This window comes from Solanum lycopersicum, chromosome 1, assembly GCF_036512215.1.
Source record: "Solanum lycopersicum chromosome 1, SLM_r2.1".
NCBI classification, from domain to species: Eukaryota; Viridiplantae; Streptophyta; class Magnoliopsida; order Solanales; family Solanaceae; genus Solanum; species Solanum lycopersicum.
The window spans coordinates 69,265,990-69,284,731 of NC_090800.1; the positions used below are offsets into that span (position 1 = coordinate 69,265,990).

General features: G+C 33.4%; 1 protein-coding gene across 1 annotated transcript; it reads right to left on the minus strand.

The window, feature by feature from the left end:
• Positions 1–1,658: 1,658 nt before the first annotated feature.
• On the minus strand, positions 1,659–6,182 carry LOC101263457 (multiple organellar RNA editing factor 3, mitochondrial). Its single transcript, XM_004229220.5, has 4 exons — positions 5,568–6,182; positions 3,514–3,611; positions 2,320–2,385; positions 1,659–2,217 (listed from the first exon to the last, which is right to left on the minus strand). The coding sequence occupies exons 1-4, from the start codon at positions 5,927–5,929 to the stop codon at positions 1,964–1,966; spliced, it is 780 nt and encodes a 259-aa protein (XP_004229268.1). The 5' UTR covers positions 5,930–6,182; the 3' UTR covers positions 1,659–1,963.
• Between the last annotated feature and the right edge of the window lie 12,560 nt (positions 6,183–18,742).

Here is an 18,742-nt window from a genome sequence, read left to right on the forward strand (position 1 = left end):
ATTTGTCTACAATTGCTTGCTACTACTTGACTCTGTAATACTTCTACTCCTCGAGGACTGAACGACCCCATTCCAGATTACCTTTGCTTGAGCTTGTTAATGTTTCATTGTTTCCTTATGCATTTTATTGTTACATATTAGTCCGAGCTTTCTTAGACGTGCTAGTGCCCTCGTTTCATAGTTTTGCTTTGTTCTTCAGTTGAGCCGAAGATGGATCTACATTCATTGTTTGCTAACTCATCTAATCCTCTTGAGTCAGCTGACTTTGTACCAAATTCTGTTGCCTTCGAACTTGCTTTTGCGGTTTTTCCTCCCTAATGGATCTATTTTTCAACCTTGTGGAGCATTTCCCTTTATGTTTTGTGCTTCCTTTGCCATTATCACCTTCTGAGTAGGTATACAATCTCTCTTACACACGGTGGGCGCAGGTTGCGCTAACGTGCACCGAGACTCCAAGAGAGAAAGCATACCTTCGCGTCTTTATTTTTAGTATCACACTTAATTAGAAACATAAAATATTTCAACATTATGTAATGCAAGGTGGGGCAGGTTGAAAATGAAAAAAAATTGGTATGCAGGGTGGGTAAGATTTAAAATTTTTTGCGGAAACTCAACCCACGCTACCCCAACCCCGCACCGCTCCATTGGCATCTCTAAATGACAGAAAATTTTATAATGTCTTAAAGCTTGATTTTGACACCTATCACATATTCGAGATCTTCCACACAAATTAATAGGTCAAATCGGTCATAAAATATATTTCAGAGCTATGGAAATCATCAAATCACCATTGTGAGATTGACTTGATCAAATGTGGACTCACCCAATAATCCAAATCACTCATCAACAGCTCGAAATATGTGCAAACCATCCAATTAATTCGTAAACCACCTTTTGAATCAAGTAGGATCGTTGAAACTTAAACTTGATCTCGTTAACTCTAAATCCACCCCACCCAAATTACCTATAAAAAAATTGCAAGTCATAAACAACCAAGGAAGCTATGAGAAGGGTCAAACCGAAGAAAAAAGGTAAAAATCACCAAAACTACCATGAGAATCATTTTTACATTATTATATATGATTATACTAAAAATGAGTTTCATCTCATATGAACTTCAAACATTAAACTCCATTTAAAATTTTAACAACACATTTCAACCAACTCCAATCATTAATAGTTTAAAAATCTGAACAAAATTACAAACTCATTTGTGAGCTTCAAGCTTTTGAAAACCCCAGCAACGTTTAAAATTTTGTGAAGCTAAAAATTGGAAATCTTGTTTTTCTTTACCGATATGATCAAACATACTCCATCAGTAATTCACGGTATAACTTAATTTATTTGACATTCAGACAAAAGCAGCAAAGGAAGAAGAAAACAAGAAAAATATCGTTCCACACTTCCATCTCAATTCTCAGCATACGCAAAATCAACCCCGCAAAATAAAATTAACCACGAAAACACAAATCTAGAAGTCCATGTCTCAAACTTCTGCACATTGAAAGTAATATGTTGCTTGCAGTTTTGAGTTAAAAGAAAAGGAGCAGCAACAGTAACATAAGTAAGATGAGCAAAAAAGAAGCTGACTTTTCTGCCACCCCTTGTATATGCTTTTCTCATCTAATGAGATTTAACCAAATGAAAGAAACAAAACGAACAGCAAACATCATTCAAATTAACATCTCTGAATTGGGACTCTTTTGATTTACTGTTCTACAACACTTAAATATGCAAACCATTTCCTAAAGACTAGACAAGAACGTTCACCTCCTAGTATATAGCACGATGCTCTTTATGTGTTCAGATACGAAAAGATATTCACATTTCAATCATCTGAAAAACATGCCCTCTCACTCAGTTGAGAACTCATGAAACGAACTAATTACGAGTCAAATAGTATCTAACCCAACCTAATTCCCTTTAGTACAGACTTTACTGTACGACAATTGGCATAGGAGCTTCAACTATTATTCCCCTGAGATCCTGCCGGACCTCCTGTTCCATGTGAGAAATTCTGGCCTTCGATTGACACTGGTTGTGCAGGATGTTGCTGATTGGGTTCCCATGCTCCTCTTTGTATTGGTTCTCTTCTTTCAACCTGCATGGTCTCTCTGCGTCTGTCATAACGAGGTCGGGGCCTGGGTCTAGTACTTTGGTTTTGATTAAATCTATATTGTGGCCTATGGATGACTTTTCCATCTATGAACTGATCCCCTAAACACCAATCAATGGAAACAGTAAACAGGTGAAACAGACATGCTACTAGTGACAGCAGAATCCCAAAGCCATAGAAACACAAGTTTTCGGCAAACTAACCTCCATAATCTTTGTTTGGGACATCTAGATATGAATCAGGCAAGACCCACAAAACACCAGGTAGATCTACATGACATTAGGAAATCAATCATGATGAAATCAAATATCAGAATTCTGAGAAAAACCATATATCTGCTAACTATTAACGGGGAGAACAAACCTTAAAGCGCACACATGCCAATATTAGGAAAGGGTAATAGTTTTCTCATACAAAAAGGTAAAGCCAATCCTAAAGTTCAATCAATAAACTAGCAGTGTTATTAATATTAATGTGAAAAATCAAAGAAAGATAAAGGTCTAATGGAGCTTCACAAAGTGTACAAAAGATAATGAAGAAAAGCACAAAAGAATACAATAAAATATACATGTAGCACTACTTTTATATTTTATAAGCACAAACAATAATTATATGGACAAAGAAACTGAAAAAACTACAACTAAGTGATGTCTTCTAAGGACAGAGCTCATGGGTGATGAGGCACATAACATATTTTATTGCTGCACACTGAACAGTTGCCTATTCAACTAAAATCATTCACCCTGTGATGTACCTAATTTTAGGTTTAAGCGAGCATTTAACAATCCAGTCAACTGGGACTTAATCCCAAAGTTATTGGGGTCAACCATATGAATCCTATTTTTCCATTCCGCTTCATTCTGGTCGAAAGCCATCGAAAGTTGATAGTTTTAATTGCAAAAGTATCGAGGGTAAGCTGATTATTGCATGGAAGTTATGAAAAAGGAGCTTTGACGTTGCTTTAGATAACCTATAATCCCATACAGAAGCTGATTATGTTAGAAGTGTAAGCCTTAAACCTGGATCTTGCATATCCAATATTTGCAAATTAAGGAGGGCTCCAAGTAAGCATTTAACTCTACAACCAAGGCGTTTCTTTTCCATTTTAGGGGAAGTATGGAAAAGAGGAATGTGAATGCTCATTCCTTCTTGAAATCATTGAACAAAAGTTGTATGTTCATTTTACAACTTCAAGATTATCCCTATTTCTGTTGCTATCTCAGAATAACCAAGTATGTGCCCCTACTTAACCTGATATTAGAAAATAACAATTCTTAACCTTTTATAATGACAAGACAATTTGAGAATGGAACTTCAGATAACAATTAACGAGTAACTCAAGGAAATCAAATGAAAGAACAAGACACCTTAAATGACCAGCAAAGAAAACACCATACCTTTAACTTTGTAGGAAAGCTCTTCAGAAATCAAAACACCAAACCCAGTGTATGTGGTCGTACAAACAGAGTAAATCTTCTTTTTGGCTTCTTCCTCACTGCATACAAACAAACAGCTATGAGATACCACTAGTCCATTACATAAACAAAACAGCATATGCCTAATAATACACAAAAAGGTTTACTAGTCAGAGCAGTGAAATAATACCGTTCAGTGTAAAATCTTATACAGTATATTCAACTCTAAGAATAACGTCCTTGACGTAGAAAAGCTAAACCAACAAATTTAACATATATCAGTATTCAAGCACATAATGGGTCATATATGCACCAATATAATTACTCTGCAACATAGTTACAACTCATAACTTGGTAGACAAGTTTGCAGAAGTTAATAGAACTACTTAGTTAATAAAGCTATGAAGATCTGTTGAAAGAATAAATATATAAAGCTATGAACTGTAAAGAATTCAATAGAAAAGACTAGAAGAGATCAAAACAAGGAAATCAAGGAAATATATTGAGATATACAGTGGACAAGTAACACAGCCATACATAGAAATGCACCACAATATTACCCAATTTTCCAATCCTTAATGAACTGCATCATGTACTAAAAAAAAAAAGGGAACAACATGGTAACAACTTACAATGTTAACCTTCACATTCAAATTGTTTTTCATCTATTTTACTTTGGTTTAATACCAATTTCTGTCTCCAGATCAAATTAAAATTGAAGAAACTGTGAATTGAAAAATCTTCTCTCAGAAAAGAAACTACATTCAAGTCTGCAAAACACAACGTTATTTCATATCATAAAAGAACAACACAACATTACCTCAATTCTCCAGGCCCTAGTGAACCATATCATGTTGTACTGGCAACAACATGATAGTAATTTGGAATGTGAACTTTTGCAAAACAAATTGTTATACTTCTCATTTAAAACTGTTTATTCCAATTTTTGTTACTAAATAAAATTAAACTTGAAAACAATGTCATTCAAACAGTTTTTTCTTAGAAAGCAGCATACTACATGAAAAACTGCAAAGCACAATGTTATTGGGTTCTCCAATCCCTAGTTAACTGCATCATAAAATTCCAAAAACAACACGGTGGGATATTGGAATGTACAAATTTGCAAAAGAAATAGATTTTTATTCTTCTCTTGTACCACATTTTAATTAATTGTGTCTGAATCCAACTAAAGCTTAAAAAAGTGATTCGTGTAAGGATCCATAGCAAGGACAATGTGGAATTTACCAAATTACATCTTTACTAACAATTACAAGGGCATTAAGGAAACAACGAAATTACATAGTCCAGTCAGTTTGACCGACGGACTACATCCATGAACATAGGACCAAATTATATAAATTAAAAATGCATTAGGAAGATAAAATCTCCAGTTATCCAAAAATATCCCAAGAGAATACTCCAACGATGATCACTCCGAAGGATATTCTCTCAGTACTCTCTAACAACTAACACTACTCAATTGGCATCATATCCACCTTCTGATGGGAACTTCTAGTATCCTTACAGAGATTCATCCCACTCTTACACTGTATTAAGGGAGTCAAGCTCTGATACCAAATTAGATACATCCTAAAGCCCATGACACATCCTGTCCACTTTGGCCCAATATGCTTCATGACTTTGACGTTGAGATACGTCACATCATACTGCCCAAAAGTGTGCTTATCAAGTAAACTTTTCTTTTTTATATACATCCTAAGATTTTCTATCCCCTACTCAATATGAGATTCTCTTCAGGTATTACATGCACTCTTCCTCTGTACCAACCTAAAAGCCTTACTAGTCTTTACCCATTCTTATCAACTCGCCTTCTAGTGTCACAACAAGGAATTCAATAGTTGAATAAATTATCATCCTCACAATAAGGTGACCCAGGTATAGTATGTCAATGAGGAACTAGATAAACCAGTTTTACCACATAGTACTTTCATCCTCCTATGAATTCATAAAAAAAAAGAAACAAGCTAGGTATAATATGCCAAAGAAACCAAAAAAGAGGCTATTCTTCAGAGTACCTTCCGACAACGGCAGCAATGGTTTTAACATATGCATTGATCATATCTTCCTCAGAGGGCTTAGGGTCAGGAAACTCCATAACAATTAGCCAATGTTCATAGTCACATCCATCCAAAAGTATGGTCTCCTTGGGGGGGCGGTTACTCCAGTTGGGAGAAGGATCATTGAGGGGCGAGTAACCCGACCCGGATGACTTGGGACGGGTCGAAACAAATTGCTCTGATGGGTAATACTGGGGATTGAAGAAAAGGGGAAGAGAAAATCGAAATCGAGATGATGATGGTGATGATGAAGACGAAGACGAAGAGAGTACACGGTAAATGGTGGAAGCTAAAGTGCGCCTGGTGGCAAACAGCGCCATTAGAGAAGCTGTGGAAATGAGAGGAAACTTTCTAATTGGAGAAGTGAAGCTTTGAGTTGGAGGAGGTACAAGGTTTATGGAGGGTGTAAACAATTATGAAGGAAACATTAGGGATCGAATAGAGGAGTAAAAAAAGGACAAATTGGGAACTTCACAAATTTAATTCAAAGGGCGAGAAAATGATTAAAATGATCCTTAAATGTATTTTGGAACTCCTTTATGGTTATTTTTTATGAAGTTTTACGGACGTTTCGTTAAGTTGAAATCATATGATAAATTTATCGATTTAAGCTTGATTATGAATTATTTATAGGTGCGCACAGTTGTTTATATAAAGTTTTTGTGAAGCTTAGGACATAAAGAACAATTTTTGTGAAGAAATTACAAGCATTCGAGGGTTCATTGGAAAGTTATGTTAAAGCTAAGCTTCGTCCCTCATTTTAGTAGTTGTCCTGACAAAAACCAAATATGATATTTTGTTATTCTCTTGCTAGATAGATCTTATGTGAAAGACATTGGGATCTCAGCTGAATTATTGTCATGAGTCTATTATTTTGATATTCACGCGTTCAGATAAATAGAGTATTAGACATCTACATTTCATTTCATCGGTTTCCTTGATTATACGTCCGCATATATGAATTCTTATTCTTTTTTGGGTGATGTGACTTAAAATATCATGAGAGACTCTTATTATTTGTAATCAACCATCTTTCCCACTAAAGTTATTATGAAAAATCTTAAAGTAACTTATGATCTTCAAAACTCTCAAATATAACTTAAATGTTTAAACTATTAGAATACTTGATTTTGAAATACTTCTTTTATAAATTATCTAGGAACCAAATATAGGAACTAAGTAAATCATCTTAAACTTGTTATGAGGTAGTGGTTTCGGTAGTGGTGACTTTGTTGGTAATATTGAAGATTTTGAAGCCGATGAATATCTGATGATATGAAATCCACTAATTAATTTTGAAAAAGCTTCAAATATTGCCTGTTGAAATAGTTCTATAAGAAAATTGAAAACTTAGATTAAGAAATTAAATTTTTTTAGGTTACAATTGAAACTTGAAATTTAAACATCAATGACAAAAATTTTCTTGTAGAAGAAAAAGAAAGAGAAAGAAAAAAGATAAGAAGAAACGGCTAAGAAAGAAGAGAAAAAACATAGCAGGGGAATAGAATAAATAAAAAGAATAATAATATTTTTATATGAAAAAAGTACCATATAATTATGTGGCACCGCGTGTGCAATACACCACTCACCACAAATCTAGGTATGGTCTTTTAAGGGGCAATATATTTCATTTTTGAAATGTCTAGGAGGGTAATAGGACCCCCATGAAATATAAGTGTGTCGTTGAGAAATGACTAATAGTTTAGGGGGTCTTTTGGCTATTTTCTCTTTTAAAAAAATGAGAAAGAAAAAAAATGGAGAATAAAACGTTTGTGGAGTAAAATGTAAAATAAGAAGAATATGACTCAAACAACTTTTTATTCATAAAAATTAAGTAAAGGTTGGAGAGAATATAATAATGTAAATAAAAAGTAGGACCGGTACATTTTTTAATTAAAAGTAATCCCTCGCGCACATGTAATACGTGCACATGAAAAGTCATTTCTCTCATATTGTTAGAAGAAAGGAAAAATGTTGTCCTTATATTAGGAAACACTTCACTTAACTCTTAAAGGGTTAAGAAGAAGGTGCCCCGTCGCACCGTCGTCGTCGTCACTCGCTCGACCATTATTTTTTCCAAAGGACACAACATTTTGGAAAGACATGTCTAAACAGATGCGTTCACTCCATTGTCTGAACAGACGCATTCCTTGATGCTATTGGCTATAATAGAGAGTTTTTCTCGTTTTTCAGACCCTGATTTTTTTCTCTCTTCTTCATACATTTTCTTATAACTAAAATTATTGATCGACTGAGTTTGTATGTGATCGCGTTGTTGTTCTTGCATTCACTAAATTATTGAAAGTTGTTGTAATGCTAATTCTTCAATAATTAATCCATTTTATCTTGGAAGGAATTGATCTACAACATTCGGCACTTGAGGGGATTATATTTCTTAAGAAAACACAGTAGGTTTTGTGGACTCAAATTATTTATTTTTGGTATGTTTCTATTTTCCTAACCTGAATACAGGAGGTAACAAGCTTAAGAAATTTAATCCAACTTCTATATTTGAGGTTTCTCGAGATTAAATGCTTTCTAATTTTCTACTCTATTTGAATTTTAAAATTCGTTTGATTAATGATTAGAAGAATATAATAACTTCATGATTTACTCAGAAAAAACTTGTATAAAGATTAATTCTTTATTGCTAGTATTTCACATACTAAATTGTCTGCCATTTGTGACAGAAAAATAACAAATTTAAGTCAAGTAAATATTGAAACAATGAGTGTTGCACCAACATTAGTTACATACAATCATTCAACAATTGCCCTTGCACCGGCTAAAAAACTTGCAAAGTTTTCTAGAATCGACTTCGAGATATGACAGCAAAAAATGTTATTCTATCTTACTACGTTAGATTTGGATGGAGTGTCGCTCATAAAGAAATAGTACGCACACTAGCACGCTACAACTTACATAGCTTATTGGACAGATTGCCCTTCCTTCATGCAAGCAACCAAACAATGTTGTTGTATGAAAAAAAAAGAAGGAAAATCCTTCATCTTATTTGATCTTTTAAGCTCTTTCTCAAATAATGATGATATTCTTAGTGTGTTAAGTCGATTCTTGCTGGATTTTTGGGCTCACCCAAGGTGAGACCTGCTTTCTTTTTTTCTTGGTGTGTACAAGGACCGGAAACAAATGCACTGTTGTATGGCTAGTCATTCTTGACTGATATAGCTTCATCGTCTATGTCAGTAAGAATGAGACACAGAGTCTGCAGAGGTTTATTAAAGAGAAGTTCATACTATGTCGGAAACTCCGAACGAAGAATGATTTTTGGAAATAGAATCATGAAAGCATTCAGATTTTTTGTGTAAAAACTATAATTTGAATAACCTGCAAGATGATATGTACAATATTTCTTGGACTTAAGATGATTTACAGTAAGACTGTCGTCACCTATGTTCAAGAATTACAGATCATAATTCATGATCTCCTTGCTAAAGGTATAAATTGTATAATACTTATGTTGAACATATTATGTTTGTTCTTAATATTCACATAATCTTTGATATATGATTGATTCTAAATGATGCTTCTCAAGTGGCGGCCATTTTTGAGAAGTTACCTCTGATGTGGAAGGACTTCAAAATCTACTTGAAACATTAACACAAGCAAGTGACTTTTAAAGATCTCATGGTGAGAGTGAGAATCAAAAAGGATAACAAAGCCACAGAAAAGATCTCACGTGGTAATTCAAAAATCTTTGGAGTAAATATTGTTGAAGAAGATCCCACAAATCAAAGAAAAGAAAGAAAGCATTTGGACCAAAGAGCAATCCTCGTACGAAGAAATTTAATCGAAACTACTTCAATTACGGCAGACGTGGTCATAAGGCTACTGAATGTCGAAGGCCCTAAGAAGTACAAAAAGAAGGATCGAGAAAATTCGGTTCAATCAAAATAAGAGATGGACGATCTCTGTGAAATGCTTTTAAAATACAACTTGGTTGGGAATTCAAGAGAATACTGGACAAATTCAGGTGCCTCATGTCATGTTTGTTCCAACAAAGAATTATTTGCATCATAAACTCCAGCACCTGCAGACGAGAAGTTTTTTTGTAGCGAACTCTGATGTTGTAAAGGTGGAAGGAACTGACGAGGTCCATTTTAAGATGACATCGGGCTAGGTGGTGACTTTGAACATGGTTTTGTATGTTCTAGAATTACGAAAGAACTTATTTTCTATACAAGTTCTGGCCAAGAACGAATTCAGATGTGTATTTGTTTCTAATGAAGTTGTAGTGAGTAAGAATGAGATGTATTTAGGAACAGGTTACCTCATGAGGGCCTATTTAAACTCAGTGTGATTGCGGTTGATATAAATAAAAATTTTGCTTCTTTGTACTTGCTTGAGTCAAAATATTTATGGCATGAACTTTTGAGACACATCAATAAAAAATCTTTCAAAAACTGATTAACATAAATGATTTGCCTATCTTTGAGTGAAATTAGTCAAAATATCGAGTTTGCATTGAATCTAAGTATGTTAAGCATCCCTATAAGGAATTCATACCCCTTAGAACTGATTCAGAGTGACATTTGTGACCTGAAGTCAACACCATCACGTGGTGGGAAAAAATATTTCATAACTTTTATTGACTATTGCACCAGTTATTGTTATGTCTATTTGCTAAATGGTAAGAATAAAATAATATATGCATTTAGGCAACATAAAACTACACTTGAAAATAATTTGGATAAAACGATCAAAATGATCAGAAGTTAATAGTGATTAGAGGCAGAGAATATGAATATCCATTTGTAGAAATATATTTGGAAAATGAAATCATCCATCAAACTAGTGCTCATCAATCTCCTCAACCTAATGGAATCGCCGTAAAGAAAAATCAAACTTTAAAGGAAATGATAAATATCTTACTTATAAGTAAGTTCACGTTTACCATAAAACTTGTGGGGGAGCTATCCTTATAGCGAATCGAATACTCAATAGAGTACCTCACAACAAGACACATCTTATTCCATATGAGAAATGTAAAGGGGGAAAACTCGCCTTGAAATATTTCAAGTGTTCTATCTTAAAGGTGCAAGTGTCTAGTCAAAGTCTAGGTATGTCAAAAAGTAAAAAATATCGATTTTTGATTCATAAGTCCCTACATACAAATATTCATGATAATACGGTAATGAGATCAGATAATGTTGAATTCTTTGAACATATCTATCCATATAAAACTAGACTTTGGTCATCTAGTGAGGGGAATACATGACCTCGAGAAAAATCAAAATAAAATGTTACTCATGAAGAGAGTCCAAGTCGAGTAAACGTCAAAGGACAACTACTTCATTTGGATTTGACTTTGTAACATTCCTTATTTAAAGTGAGACTCAAACACTCAATGAAGCTATGTTATCTACCGACTTAAACTTTCAGAAGGAGACCGTCAATAATGAAATTAAATCAATCTTAAGTAATCATACTTGGAAGATGGTCGATCTTCCACTAGGAAACAAACTCTTGGGTTCAAAATGAATTTTAAAAAGGAAGATGAAAGATGATGGAACAATTGACAAATATAAAACAAAAATTATTGTCAAAGGATTTAGACAAAAGAAAAGTCTCGAGTATTTTGATACATACTCGTTAGTGATTAGGATTACATCAATTCGGATGTTAATTGACCTAGCTGCAATATATAGTCTTGAAATTCATCAAATGAATTTGTGAAAACCTCCTTATTAAATGGAGAGTTGGAGGAAGAGATTTACATGGAACAACCCGAGGGCTTCGTAGCTCCTTGTAAAGAAAAGAAAGTATGCAAACTTGTTAAGTCACTTTATGGACTAAAATAAGCACCAAAACAATGACATGTAAAGTCTGATCAAACCATGTTGGAAAATGTATTTAAGATCAATGTGTCTATAATAAAAACGTTCCAACTGAGGAGGTCATTGTATGCATATATGTGGATGACTTTGTTGATAATGAGCAAGGACGTTGCTAATCTAAAAGCTACTAAGTGTATGCTCGCTAGAAAGTTTGATATGAAAGATCTAGGAGTTGTCGAATTGATATTGGAAATTAAGATTCATAAAACTCCTCGCGGTCTAGCATTGTCTCATTCTCATTATATTGGAAAGGTACTTGAAAATTTTAAGTACTTGAATTTTAAAAGAACAAAGACCCCAATTGATGTGAACCTTGATCTTGCTAAGAATAAAGGTAAAAGTCAGACTCAATTGGATTATACCAGAGTATTCAGAAATCTGATGTATGTCATGAACTGTACACGACAAGACATAATTTGTGCTATAAGTGAACTGAGTCGATACACTACTAATCCTAATAAAAATCATTGAATTGGAATGAAGAGTGTTTTAGGGTACTTAGATGACAGTCAAAACTACGCTTTATATTACAATAAATATTCAACAATTGTTGGAGGATATAATGATGCGAATTGGATTACTAGGTCAACTGAAATGAAATTGACAAATGGATATGTTTTCACTGTTGATAGAGGAGCAATATCTTGAAAATCATCCAAACAAACATGTATAACTCTTTTTATAATGGAGTCTGAATTCAACACCTTAGACAAGGCATGTGAAGAAGTTGAATGACTCCCGGATTTCTTTGAATATATTCCTTTTTGGCCCAAATAAATGGCCTCTAATGTGATACTCAAATTGTAATAATAAGGGCTGAAAACATTATTTGTAATGGAAAATCTTGTCACATATAATTGAGAAACAATTATATTAGACAATTATTATCTAGTCAAATTATCACAATTGGTTATGTAAAGTCAAATGATAATGTGTCGGATCCACTTACAAAAGGCCTAACTAGAGAGGGAGTTGAGAGATCATCGTCGAGAATGATACTATAGTCGAGAAAAAGTCATCATAGTGATAAATTTACCTAGAAGACTGGAGATGCCAAGATCTAGGTTCAAGGAGATCACACAAAGTCATAGATGATGGTTCAGCATTGTCAAAAATTCTTTTATGGTTCATTCTCATGATGAGACAATTTTTTGTAATTTGGATAGAGGCATAAAGACTTTTTAGTGGTTTCTAAGTTTGATACAGGGTATGTCAAGTAGTGTATCTACATGATAATACATTTAGAAACCACCTATTTAAGTGTGAAGTATAAGTCTCTTCATGGAGAATTCGGTAAGACCAGTTTTCTAAGAACTTATTAACAAAGACGTATTCATGGCTGAAACAAACAAAACAATGAGAACTAAAAACAGTTCAAGGGTTGATTGTGTGACTTATGTTTTCTAGGTATACATAAAAGCTCGACGATTCAAATATATCAAATCTATCAATTTGACCAAGTATATCTGATATATGTTCGGTACGAAAAGTCCAAAGGAAAACCTACTTATCCAGATGTGATTAATCCTTACTTACGAGACACACAAGTTTTTCATGCATATACTTTAACAATAGACATTCCCTATTCATGTGGGATACTATTGGATTTTAGCAAGGTGTGAATGATAAATAAGATTAAGATTAGAATATGTGGGGGAATTAATTTGGAGGGAAAATGAAAAGTTGTTTCAAATGGAAAGTTTTTGAAAATGAAAAGTCATTTCTCCCATATTGGTAGAACAAAGGAAAAATATTTTTCTTATATTAGGAAACACTTTTTTTAAAAAAACTTTTAATGGGTTAAGAAGAATGTGCCTCTTCGCGTCGTCGTCATTGCTCGCTCGACCTTAATTCTGACTTTGGCTTCTGATTTGAATTTTGATTTGGCAAATGATATGATTGATGGATAATATTTTTGGGCAAAAATTATTTAATCAATCTCATTAATTATTTTTCTTTTTCTTATAAATTAATTCAGAATGTTAATTATTAATTAACAAAAGTAATTTTGCATGACATAATTATTTAAAAATTTGTGTGCAATGGTAAAGTCATTTTGAAGGGACATGTTCCTTCTGAACAAACATTATTTTTCCCTAAGGACACAACATTCTGGAAAGACTCATTTGAACAGATGTATTAACAAAAAAAATTTTTTAACAGACACGTTTCGTGCTGCAATTGACTTTAAATAGAGAGTATTTTTTTCGTTTTTAGACATTGAAATTTTTATCTCTTAAGCATACATTTTTTTTTCAAATAAAATTGTCGATCGATGAGTTTGTCTGTGCTCTTGTTGTTATTCTTGTGTTTCCTAAAATTATTGAAGTTTGAGGTATCGCTAATTCTCTACTATTTAATCTGTTTTATCTTTGAAGGATTTGATCTACAACATCGGATACTTGAGGGGATTAAATTTTTTAGAAAAACACAATGAATTTTGTGAACTCAAATTATTTATTTTCTGTCTGTTTCATCTTTTTCTGTTTCTGTTTTCCTAGCCTAAATGCAGGAGATATCACTTATTATGTGAAGTGGTCATGTTGCACCAACTATATTTCATATAAAAAGTATTGATTATAACTATTGGTCCACTTTTACATTTTTGCTAAGTTAAGAGGCATAAAATTGTTAACTTTTCTTCATCTCAGTCTATGATTTTTAATTTTCTACCTAGTGAAAAAAAATCTCAGTTATTCTCCATAAATGACTCCCTTTTTTTTTATCTTTTTCCTCATTAGTTCTTTTAATAAACATATTATGTCACGATCCAAAAATGGGCGTGATGGCACTCGTCTTATCCCACCAAGACAAGTCAGCCTAAAATTCAACCATTACAATAAAGTGCGTAAGTAAAATATAAGTAACTTAATAAAACCCCCAAAACCTGGTAGTCACGTGTACAAGCCTCTAAAGTATTACAATTGATTCAAAAGAAAACTCAAGTCTCAAATGAACTTGTTTCTAGAATAGAACAAGATCATAATTAAGGAGAAGAAAGTCTGCTGCGATGGAAACAGCTACCTGACAAATCTCCAAGAAGCCTCGGAAAAAAAAGAGAATGACAAGTACAACAAAAATTCAGGCTCATAACCTACAAAAATTGGTAGAGGCAAGGGGTGAGTACCAAACCACACGGTACTCAGCAAATAAACGTCTAAACACAAGCTAAGGGAATGAAATACGGGTACTCCTACCACCCCCAACCGAACCTCCACAACTACAACCTGCATAAACATCAGCCCAACCTAACAACTCACAGTTTACATAGAACGTAACTCAACAAAAACATTTAGACAAATTACATATCCTCCACAACAACACTTTAATAAATTACATATCCTCCACAACAACACTTTAACAAATTATATATCCTCAACATCAACACTTAAACAAATTAGATATCCTCAATAGCAACACTTCCACAAATTTACATATCCTCAGTAACACACTTCAACAAATTACATATCCTCAATAACAAGCTCAGTATTCAACAATTACAAGTTCCGCAAAAAGGCAATCACTAGATCAGGAAAACACAATATCAAGTTCACTAATGATAAGTATGTGCAATGTAATGGAATGCAATGTCAAGTATAATGATGCATGTGTGACCTAGTGATACACACCCGCTGTCTCTCAGTCCGGGACCCATGGGGGACATATCTGTCCATGCATCTGTCGCGGCACACGACATGACCCTCGATAACAGTAACCATCGCGGCGTGCGATACGTCCCTCGAAATATAGTATCCATCGCGGCGCGCGATACGTCCCTTGAAATGGTACATCCTCTTTAAGTTATCATTCTTTCTCAATGCACATAACACTTTCACAACCATGTCTCAGAATAATGCAATGACATGTTCACACAAATAATGAGGAGATGACCATTTTCATAACATTGCACAGTTCACAACCACACAAACATGAAATCACATCAACAATGATTCAACAAGCCATCAAACTTTTCTCAACACATCACACGTAAATAATTAATCACATCGCCTTTTGTTATCCCTTTTATTTCATCATTAGAATTAATCAATGTGGACAAGTCAATCCATCACCAATCCCGTTACTCCCAAACATATATCACAAGGAAATACACGCATTCCATACACTTAACAAGAGTTTAGAAATCCACTTGCCTTAGCCAATCGAATAATTACTCTTGGACTTGAGCCTTCCTTTTGTTGAACTTTCAACTCAAGCAATCTATTCACATACATAATCACAATAAGCTTTCAAAACTAATCACACCCATATTGCTATACGTCTAGCCTAGGAAAAAAAAACTCAATTAAGTATACAATCAAATTCCTAATCTTGAGATATTTCCATTATCATAACTCAATTATCAAACTCATTAGTAATCATTGGTACCCAATGATTGTCCATGTCCTTGACTAAATAAAACAATAATTACACTATTTATTTTCTTTCGGCCGATTCACAGTGCAAAAGAAAAATTAATATTTTATCCCTCCTTCATAATACCAAGTGCTATATGTATGCCTATCTTATAATATATTATACCTTGGACATTTATACCAATTATATATGTCGTTTGAGGAAGGAAACTAAATCCACCAAAACTATTCTATTTATACGCTATTCGTAATGATTGCCTTAATCATTAGCATTAACTATACCATAACAATCACTCAAAAATGTTAATTCCCTAAGCAACAAAAACTGATTTTATATGCATATTAAATTAAACACTAAGTTAAACTCCTTCATACATTATATTAATATACATGTATCCTCCTAACTTCAATATAATGGAAAGGGACTTTGGAATTGTACTAGTTCTAACCTGGAGAAGTATGCCTCCATTTTTCATTCGTCTACCGCCGTTGCGTAAGTCCTCGCCTATTCCCTCATTTTTTTTTTCTAAATAAACTAATTTTGTACAAAAAGCGGCAAAACCCAACTAGCCTAATTTAATAAGTATAATATAGGGTATTAAATAAATTATCGCTTAGTCCATTAATCATCAATTAATAAAAATTTAATTATTTAATAAGTATCTGTCAATTAATTAACTATAGTTTAATAAATAGTTTAAAATTGTGAAATATGATTTTCGGGTTATTACATATTATTAAATTTTAATAGAATTTCTTGCCCCTATCCCATTTTTTTTTGCATATTAAAAAGATGAAATATTATATATATATATATATATATATATATATATATATATATATATATATATATATATATATATATATATATATATATATATATATAAAATAAAGAGAGAGATCTTAAATGGAGTATAATAATTATTATTTAGGCGTTGTTGTTAGAAGTTATAATATTAATGGACCTAAGGATGTATAAATCCTAACTTAGGTCTGGAGACTTTTAAAATTGATGATTGGTACTTTTTGGCAAAAAAAATCCCTTTCTAACATGCCTAGTTTTGATAGATTATTTAGAATTTTCTCTATAGATTTTTCAGTTGCTCGCTAGGAAAAATCAGACGAACAGGTCATAATCATGGACCAAAACGGTAATCAAGAGATGTACTTACATCTCATTCAACCAACTCAATTTAGTCAACAAATCAGTCTTCCTCCATTACCAACAAAGATTAAACGTAGGCCAAAAATAACTACAACACCACAAGAATCATTTGCTCGACAACAATTTGAAAAATGAGACGACCATGTCGTCTAATGATGGACCAAAATAATAATCAAGAGATGTACTTACATCCCTTTTTATCAACTCAATTTAGCCAACAAGTCCTTCTTCCTACATTACCAACAACGAAAACATATGTGCCAACAACAATTATAATACCACAAGAATTAATCGATCTACAACAACTTAAAAAATCAGATGACCAGGTCATTATCATGTATCAGAATGATAACCAACAGATGTACTTGCATCCCATTCAGCCCACTCAATTTTGACAACTCTTTGTTCCTCCATTACCAACAATGGTAACATGTGTGCCTACAACAACTACAATATCACAAGAATTGATTGATCTACATCAACAATATGTGATGCAGCATCAAGTTTATCCTAATTTCTCTATACCCATAAAAAGAATTGATTGATCTACATCAACAACATGTGATGCATGATCAAGTTTATCCTAATTTCTCTATGCCTATAAAGACTCCTCTGATAAAAACTTGTAAAAGGTAATTGCTTCATCTTTTACATTTTTAGTGTGCGTGTTTACAATTTTTATTAGGAAAAATGTATAAGTACCTCCTCAGCCTATGCTTGAAATTTCAGAGACACATTTATACTAAACTAAGATTCTATTACCTCCATGAACTTATTTTATAAGTAATTTTCTACCTCTTTTCAGCCTACGTGGCATTAGTGATAGAATATACGCCTTCACTTAACAGAATAATGGACCAGGTCCCTTACTACACTAATGAATATAACCAGAAAGTTAAATGCAGTAAAATCAACACAATGATTTTACGTGGAAACCTCTTTGCTTAAGGGAGTAAAACCACGACCTGTCTCACAGGATTTTCAATCGTTTTCACTAATCTTCAAAAGCAAAAGTAAAACACGATTACAACAAATGTGAGAAGAAGTTTTTAATCTCACGTTTAAGCAATAGTCTCTATTGCTTAACAAGCCTAAGTAGAAAACAATCTACCCACTAAGTTATCCCACTTGGACAACCTAGACTTTTAACACTACCCACTGATTCTTTTATAGTTTCAGGAATAGTTTACAATATAAGAACAAGAGAATATATTCCTAAACAGCTACACTAAAAGCTCCAGAGATTTCTGTTGTTCTTGGAATAATTCTGCCTTTTCTTGGTAGTAGCCTTTGCAAGAGTTCTTGAAAAGTTTTTTTATCAAGTTGCAAAAACTGCCAAAAGATGTTTAGGAAAGTGCCTTTTATATGGACAAGTCACTTTCCTTAAACTCTTTGCCATTGGTTGGAGAAGTCTCACTTTCTGACGCCATCGGGAAGTGTGCACCTACTTTCTGTACCGTCTCCAGCTGGCAGTCAACAGGCTCGTCACCATGAGAGCCTGATACCTCTACAAGGTCCCTGGGTTTGTTTCATCTTCAACACTCAAGTAAGAAACCTGGTACCTTTACAAGGTCCCTAAGTTTGTCAAATCATCAAAACTACAAATAACATTTTCCCCCTTTTTGATGATGACAAACAATGATCTAAGATCTTCTCCAACTTTGTTCCCTCTTGCTATATTCCCCCTCACTGTATTCCCCCACATGAATAATCATTTAGTTACTTACAGTTTTACTTCCC

Excerpts from the sequence above, each read along its gene's own strand:
- LOC101263457 (XM_004229220.5), bottom strand. The coding sequence starts at position 5,929 with ATGGCGCTGTTTGCCACCAGGCGCACTTTAGCTTCCACCATTTACCGT. Across the intron at positions 3,612-5,567 it reads ATTGCTGCCGTTGTCGGAAG|TGAGGAAGAAGCCAAAAAGA; the intron begins GTACTCTGAAGA and ends GTTTGTATGCAG. Across the intron at positions 2,386-3,513 it reads GCTTTCCTACAAAGTTAAAG|ATCTACCTGGTGTTTTGTGG; the intron begins GTATGGTGTTTT and ends AATGTCATGTAG.